Source organism: Theobroma cacao, chromosome 2 (genome assembly GCF_000208745.1).
Source record: "Theobroma cacao cultivar B97-61/B2 chromosome 2, Criollo_cocoa_genome_V2, whole genome shotgun sequence".
Lineage (NCBI taxonomy): Eukaryota > Viridiplantae > Streptophyta > Magnoliopsida > Malvales > Malvaceae > Theobroma > Theobroma cacao.
Window position 1 is genome coordinate 33,228,794 of NC_030851.1, and position 8,964 is coordinate 33,237,757.

The 8,964-nt window shown below is 34.4% G+C and overlaps 1 protein-coding gene across 1 annotated transcript; it reads left to right on the top strand.

The window, feature by feature from the left end:
* LOC18609564 (protein DMR6-LIKE OXYGENASE 1) lies at window positions 3,718-5,900 on the top strand. Its single transcript, XM_007044743.2, has 3 exons — window positions 3,718-4,289; window positions 4,403-4,730; window positions 5,298-5,900. The coding sequence occupies exons 1-3, from the start codon at window positions 3,835-3,837 to the stop codon at window positions 5,544-5,546; spliced, it is 1,032 nt and encodes a 343-aa protein (XP_007044805.2). The 5' UTR covers window positions 3,718-3,834; the 3' UTR covers window positions 5,547-5,900.

The following is an 8,964-nucleotide window of genomic DNA, read 5'->3' on the forward strand; positions in this document are numbered from 1 at the left end:
GAACCTACCTTGTATTGAGTGAGGATGAATTTGATTTTTTATTTTAAGAGAATTGGTTAGAAAATGATGAATTATGGTGTGGAAAAGTAGTAGGAAAAATCACGGTGTTAATGCACCATTATTGATAGAAAATTCTAAGAAGAAAAGTGAAGATGGTTTTGCCAAATTTTAGGTTATTTGACTTGTGTTTGGTGAATTAAGGTATTGGAAAAGAAATGGAGCAATTTGGAGCTAAATTGGATGCGTTGGCCAATTAATCGGGTGATAAGATGAATTAGGCCAATACCAGGTTTAGATGGTTACCCGTGCATTTTGCATTCCATATCATGCATTAGTAGTCTAAATTAGTTTAATTTCGATTTAGTACCAATGTAGTAAGTTTCTCGATTGTGTACTATGTCAAGGTGGTGAGTCCTCCGATAAAGGCAAGGAAATTGCATCCGAGGACCAGTAGTCAGAGTACTTCGAAAATTCGCACTCTAGACATTATGAGTAAACTTACTGTCATTTTAATTATCTAGGGTGACTTTTAGATGATTTCATGAATTCTATTAAAAAATGGATTTAAAAAGGTAAATTTTCATGTTTTATGAATAAATGTGTTTCAATGAAATTAATTTATAAATTGTTTTGAAATTAATAATGATTTTGAAAAATAGAGCACAAGGAAACTGCTATTTGTTGCAATTTGATTGTTTAAATTAATTGGCTTATAATAAATCGAGCATGATTGGCTGGTTGGCAATTGTATTGAAATACGGATTGTTTGTTTGCCTTGAAAGGCTGTGAATTACAATAATTACCATATCATGTTATTGAATTTTATTGATTGGTGGGATAATTATTAGCTTACTGTAGTAGGCGGGTTCCGTGGACTAGCTTATGAGAGGGGTAAAGTAACCCCGTTTATAAGTGCTCACCTCGGTTGTAGAGACGCGTAGGGGAGCTCCTTAGGTGATATTTGAGTTCACTTCACGCCGAACCACCACGTGATGGTGAACTCAGCCAACACTAAGGAACGGTTGTGATGTCCAACGAAAAATATGTTTTATGCGAAATATGAATTTTTAACAGCCTTGGCGGTCTCTGTAAGATGCCTCGGCCAAGGTGTCCTCGAGGATGGATTTATGACACAAGCCTAGTTTTTATGAGATTCATAAGCCTCGTTACGTATTTTGAATGAAATGTGTTCTAATGTTGTGACCCAGTTTACGATGATTTACTTTATCGTCTCGATGTACTCAACTCTAGATGTTTATGATGTCTGTTTACTCATTGAGATTTTATAATCTCACCACCCTCCTTTCCACCCATTTCAGGCTCAGTATAGGCTGTAGATAGTTGATATCGTCGAAGGCTACAATTGGCTTTACTTCCTCAAAAACTGTAGGTTTGCAGCTTTCATTCATTTTTGTCATTTGGGGGTCCACATGTCATTGTAAATTAAATTTCATACTCTAGTTATCTGTACTACTGTATGTAGGAATTTATTTTGCTTTTACGCTGTAAAAAAATTATTTACGCAGTGTTTTAAAAATATTGTTTTATAAGAAAATAGAATATTTTGTTTAATATTTTTATTTTATTTTAACAGTTATAATTTCACTTTAAACAAATGTTTTAGACATCCAAATTTATTTTTGATTATGAAATATGTGTTTTGCACCGTATACTACATTATTAGCTAGTTTCAAAATTTTCAGAGAAAAATGACTAAAATACCCTTGTAAGACGAAAATTATTTTTTATTGTTTTAAGTTGGAAATAGTTTAAAATCTTTTAGAACGTGATATTTGGCAATGGTTACTCACAGGGGAAATGAGAAGCTGATATTAAAGCCTTGCAAGGTTCCGGTTCACATTTCGAGTAATGAGTGTCGATCGAGACATCGCGACGATTGTCACGGGCTCGAGAGGAGTTCCGGGTCGTGACATTATTAATACTCATTCCCTGTTTTTGAAAAATTCATTCAAAGCATTCCGTGTTTCCAAAAACTTTATTCTTCTTCATTCTAAAATTCCTTCAAGAACAGTTGAGAGATTTACAAGTTCGTCAAATTTTCTATTTGAGTTCATATTAGAAAATCCTTGAATGGTTCTTGTATCTTGGGAGTATGACGTCATCGATTGCAATTTGCATCGAGATAGCGATGGAAATCTACTCTGAAGTTAACACTTTCCATAACATGCCCGAACCGGTTTTTACATTCAAAACTCTTTTTTTTTTAATTGTTAAGTCTTTGTTATTTCTTCGTGTATTTTTCTTTTTCTTTATCAGTATAGATTCCAACACCTATTTGGCATCTTGGAAAATAGGATTAATGCTAAGTTGAGAATATCAAAATTCTAGCTATTTCTTATTCTTCTTCATTTTTTTTTGCAATTTTTATTTTATTTATGGATGAGTACTTTTAGGGGTGTGCAAATGCAAACTGGACCGAGTCGAAGTGAGTTCAGTTTTTTCCGTTTAGTTAGTTTCGTTCATCAGGTAGTTCAGTTATTAAAGTTAATTCGGTTTCGTTTCCTAATCGAACTTGAATAAGGGTATAATGGAGTTTTCATATGGGAAATAAATCATAAACTATATGTTGTTGTTCTTATCCATGTTTTTAATTATTTGTTATTTATATGAGTATCCATCTTATTTATTTTTATTGTTTATCATCATTTTTAATATTTTAATATTCAGTTTTCGAAAACCAAACCAAATTAACCGAATTAATTCGGTGTCGATTAATTTGGTTATTTGTGAAATTCATTTCGATTTTGGCTATTTTTAAACATAAATTCGGTTAATTTGATTACAAGATATTCAAAATTGAACTAACTGAAATAATCATTTGCTCTACCCTAAGTATTTTTACATCAAGTGCAAGGATATTTACTTTTCATGTCCCTCAAGTTTGGATCGGGCACGCCATGACAATATATTTAGAATAGTTTGATGGTTTAGAGTAAGCCTTCAAAATAGTATAAACAAGAGGTAAAACTGTCCGGAATAAATGAATTTTTACAACATTTTATGGAAATCATTTCAGTTCAACATATTTTTTATGGGAATTTTATATATATTCAAAGCATATGAAATTTAAATGAAACTCTTATAATTTTGTGAAATTCATGTATTTCAAATATATGATCATCATGATTATTATATAATATAATTAGAAGAGATAATATGTAGCCAACGGCTTCTTTTTTTAATCTGGGCTTGGGGCTTGCATCAATAATGTGACTCAATAAAAAGAACTTTGAATCAACGGACTCCCCTTTCCATATTTTTTTTCTTCTTTTTCCAAACGACGCGGTTTTAGATGAAATGAGAAAGACAAAACAGAAAACCTTTTTTTTTTTTTTGCAATCAATAATAATCTTATGATAGCCTTTGTAATTGTAGATAATAGATGTATTGATATAATTTTGTAATCAATGAAGGCAAATATTACCATCTATTATATAATTTTTTGCTTTTTATATATAATTATGTCATCAATTGACTAAATTTATTTCTCTTATTATTTTTAACAAATTTAACATTATTTAAATTTAAAATGTTATGTATTAAATAAGATAATAACTTAACATAAATAAAATAATTCATCCATAAGCTATCCATCTGTAGTCCAACTGGAAAAGCCAGATGCAGCCAAACCAATAAAGCACAGCTGACGGACTCCCATGCAATTTTTTACTCATTAAGGAGCACGTGGGACGTGGCTCTGGCTCTGGCTCTGGCTCTGGCTCGCATTTGCCTTGTTTTGATAAATTTTAGCACTGTTTTGATCTGCAGTTTTCTGCTCAGAGTTGACTATTCTTGCAGATTGCAGAAATTTCCATGGAGACCAAAATCTTCCGGTTGGTTAACGGCAGCGGTCCTCTTTCTCTGACTCCCAAGTATATTCTCCCTCAAGAGAAAAGACCAAAACTGTCCGAGATAACCATTTTGGCCTCAATTCCAATCATCGACCTGAAGGAGCCATCTGCATTAGTAGTTGAGCAAATATCGAAAGCTTGTGAGGAGTATGGCTTCTTTCAGATCGTCAATCATGGAATTCCCGTAGAATTATGTGACAAAATGATGGCTGTTATCACCGACTTCTTTGAATTGCCACCGGAAGAAAAGGCACCATTCTTTACAACGGATCTCACCAAGCAAGTAAAGCTTTTCAATTACTTTGTTAAAGATGGAAGCCAAAACAAGGTTTCAATGTGGAGTGAGTGCTTCTCTCACCCTTGGCATCCCTTAGATGATATCATCCATCTTTTACCACAAAATCCACCTCAATACCGGTATGTCTTCTGCTTTGTCTCCTAACTTTTATAGTCATCCACTCATGCTTCAATTAAGCTTCTCAAGTTTACTCTCTCTATATATTGTGATCTGAATTCTTAACTGGCTGCAGAGAGGTTGTTGCTGAATATGCAAAGGAGATTGGTGTTCTTATGAAAAGGCTATTGAGCTTGATATCTCAAGGACTTGGGCTAGAAAAGGGTTGTCTTGTCAAGAAGCTTGGTGAGAAGCCCATTCTTCGAGCACAAGGGAACTACTATCCACCATGTCCAGACCCTGAGCTCACATTGGGGCTAAATGTTCATACCGATCTCAATGCCCTCACAATTGTTAGGCAATCAGAAGGGGTAACTGGACTGCAAGTGATCAGAGATGGCAAATGGGTAGCAGTTGAATCTATCCCCAATGCTTTTGTCATCAACCTGGGCGATCAGATTCAGGTAACTAGAATGTTTCCCTAAATTTTAACAAACCTGATTTCACAGTTTTAATAAATTGCATCATTACTGTTTTCATTGTCATTAATAACCTAAAATTTTTTACTTTTTCTTTCACAATCTTTTAAATTTATTTCAAATTTATCTGTCCTTGAATACACGCAATAAAGTATGTACCAAACCGATTTGATACTTTAATGAGTATACACAAAACAAAATATATACGAATGAAAATGAAATACTACAAAAAAAAAATTCATAGATTAATTATGCAATTTACTCCAAATTTTTCCATATTTTGACATGCTCCAAATCTCTACGACATCTGTGATAATTCCAAGCGCCATAAAGTTAGTAAACCGCTATTCCAGTCGGTATAGAATCTATTAGCTACTCTAATAAAATAAACAAAACTTGCGTGCATATTGCATTCTTCTCACTTGTTTGTATTAGAAAAATATATAGATCGGTTCAAGTTCTTTGGACTCTAGTTCTCATTTTCAGTCCCAGTGGGTGAGATTCTGTTTATATGTGAAAAGTAAAGACTTATGATGTGTTCCATGCATGTAGGTTCTGAGTAATGGAAGGTATAAGAGTGTGCACCACAGGGCCGTGACGAATAAAACCCAAAAACGAGTGTCAGTAGCAACGTTTTATGCTCCAAGCAGAGACGCCATTATTGGTCCCATTGAGGATTTGATCGATGAGCAACATCCTGCCGTGTATAGGAAATATCATTACTCAGAGTTCCTTGACGAATTCTACAAGCAAGAAGGAACCAGGAGGTTGGTGAAGGAGATTTTTGAGTTGAAATATTAATTAAAGAATAAAAGTGTTGAAGATGGAAGTCCGCTTTCAAGCTTAACTGGTTAGGTGACAAGGCTTGTGCCTGTCACGTGATCTTTTCGTTAGTCATCAGCCCTGCGTATCACGTAATGAGGTTGCTTTTTCTTTTTTTTTTCCTTTCTTTTATAGTCTGTTGTTTGTTATGCTTTGGGATTGCAAATGCGTGACACTAAAACTTCTGGTTTGTTAAACATAGAATATTGTGAGTAGGTACATTTCTTTTTACATTTTATTATACAAGCCGTTGTATAATTGGCATTGTTTCTTCTTGTAAACAGCCTTCATATAACAGGGCTTATTACCGTTATAGAGTTGTTCTTCTTTCTCATAAAAAAACAAATTCATTTTCTCTCTGGTTTTTACTCCGTTGTTACAACTTTTATATTTTGGGAAAAATCTGTTCAAAAGCTAACATGGTATCATAGCATTAAAGGATATTGAGGGACGGTAGGAGAACCTTTTTTTAATGTGATTTTACTATTTTACTCTGTTTTTAGTCTCATTGATTTTAGCTGCTTCACCGATGGCTTCTTCGAGCTTCAGTGATACTACTCCTCCCGTTTTCTCACGACAAAATTATTTCATTTGGGCAATCAAAGCATAGGCCTACCTAAACGCTTATGATTTGTGGGAGATCGTGGAAGTTGATGGTACCTTCCTATTTTGAGAGTTGCTAATCTAACCATTGCTCAGTTGAGGCAACATAATAAGGAGGTAGCCAAAAGGTACAAAGCTCTCTTACTTCTTCACTCTGTTATTTCAGATTCTAGTTTTACTCAAATTATAAATTGTAAATCACCTAAGGAAGCATAGGATAAGTTGAAAGAGGAATTTCATGGCAGGGATAGGACTTGACAAATTCAAGATCTAAACTTCTAAAGAGAGTTTGAAATGTTGAGAATGGGCGATGATGAATCTGTACAAGGTTATGCAATTAAAGTTCTTAATGTTGTGAACCGTTTGAGGCTATTGGGTGAAAATGTCTCTTAGAAAAGGATTGTGAACAAGCTTTGATCAGTTTACTAGAGAAATTTGAGGATAAAATCTCATCTCTAGAGGATTGGAAAGACTTAGGGTCAATATCTGTTATTGAGCTGTTAAATGCTCTTCAAGCTCAAGAATAGAGAAGAGCTCTTAGGCAAGAAGTTCGTGTTGAGGGAGCCTTAATGGCAAGGAACTCAGATAAAAGACCTGGTAGTGGAAACCAAAGGAAATTAAGGACTGATAGGAAGGAAAAAGAAAAGAAAAACAATAATAAAAGATAGGGAGATAAAAAAAAAAGGTTTTCAACCTTGCTCATATTGCAAGAAAACAAACCACGCTGAAAGGTTTTATTGGTATAGGCCAAATGTTAAATGCAGAGCCTGTCACCAGCAAGGTCATGTAGAGAAGGTTTGTAAGAATCGAGGTGCTAAGGTGGAAGAGAAGGCTGTTGTTGTTGAGCAGAAGGACCAAGCTGAAAAAGAGGTTCTGTTTATGGTAAGAAAGGCAGATAATGATGAAAGAAATGACACTTGTTTACTGGATAGTGGATGCTCGAATCATTGGACTAGTTGCAAGGAAAAATTTATCATAATTGATGATAGTTTCATAACAAAAATGGAGATAGGTAATGGTGATTTTCTTCTGATTTATGGAGCAGGTACAATAGGAGTTCAAACACTTAATGGCCTTAAATCAATTTCAAATGTTTTCTAAATGAGTGTAGGTCAACTTGTAGATGAAAACTTTAAGTTAGTATTCAAAGACAAAGCCTGCACTATCAAGGATCTTACTAGGAAATAACTTTTCATAGTTGGAATGAGAAACAAGTGTTTCCCTTTGAACTAGATGAAAATCAGGCTTACTACTTACAATTGCACCTTACCTGATACAGAATTATGGCACAGAAGGTTTGGTAATGTGAACTATGGTTCACTTAAGCTAACGGCTTTAAGCAATTTGGTTGATGGTTTACCATTGATGTCAAACAATGGAAAAGTCTATGACATAAGTCAGTTTGGAAAACAAAAACCTGCACCATTCCCTAAGACTAGAAGATAGAATGCCACACAAAGGCTACAATTACTGCATACTGCTCTAGGGTGTCCTATGAAAACTCCATCACTCAATGAAAACAAGTATTATATAATGTTCATTGATGATTTTACAAGGTTTAGTTGGGTATATTTTCTCAAGTTCAAATCTGATGCTTTGAATGTGTTTATTAAGTATAAAGCACTAGTTGTAAATCAGATGAACTTGACTATTAAAATGTTGAAAAGTCACAATGGTATTGAGTACACAGCCAAGGAGTTTGAAAACTACTTGGGTAAGTTTGGCATTGTGCATCAGTTGACAGTATCCTATAGCTCCCAACAAAATGGTGTTTCTGAGAAAAAGAATAAAACCTTAATGGAAATGGCAAGGTGCCTACTGCTTGAGAAAAGTTTTGCAAGGTCACTGTGGGCAAAGGTAGTTAACACTGCAAACTATTTACTCAACTTAGCTTCTATTTACTCAACTTAGCTTCAACTAGAGCTTTGGTAAGTAAAACTCCCGATGAAGCATGGTTTGGTGTTAAACTTTCAATTGAACATCTGAAAGGTTTTGGTTGCATAGTTTATTGATGTAGGCGCATATGAAAATTTATTTAGTATTTTAGTTAGTTTAGGATTTTATTTTATTTATTTAGTTTGAAATTCTTTTTCCTATCTTTATTAGAATTTTAGTACTTTAAGTCTTTATTTAGGATTAAAATTACTATTTGATTAGGATTTATCTTAACTATTATAAATAAATATCTTAGGTAGAAGATTATCATCTTTTGTTATTTTGAATATCTATTCAAGAGGTTTCTTTGAAAAACCCAATTATCTTTCTATTTTTCCAACACAATCAACCCTATTATAGCCCTAATTGTTGAGTTCTAATTGCCCTAAACCTTTCGGCTACATCAAGTGATATCAGAGCAAACGATCTTACTATCCTATAAAGATTTGAGTTAGGAGATTATGGTTGGTCGAGCTAGAGGTCGAGGTAGAGGCAATCAACCCCAACAAGCTGAGTTGGCAGAGATGCGGAGAATGATTGATGACTTGACCCGGGCTGTGCAAGCCTTGCAGCGTCAGGAACCAGTGGAAGCCCGAATGGAGAATCCGGAAGGTGACCACAACCCCTTTGAGATTCACGATCTCGAGGATGATGATGAATTTGAGAACGAGAACCCCTTTCATGAAGATGGACCCACAAATCAAGCAACAAGAATTGGATAAGAGGGCCGATTATTACATGCTCTTCATTTAAATGGTGGAGGAATCAAGATCAAAGTAATTGATTTTCATGGGAAGTTTGATGTGGAGGATTATCTGGATTGGAAGCTAGTTTGAAAAATTACTTTGAATGAAAACCC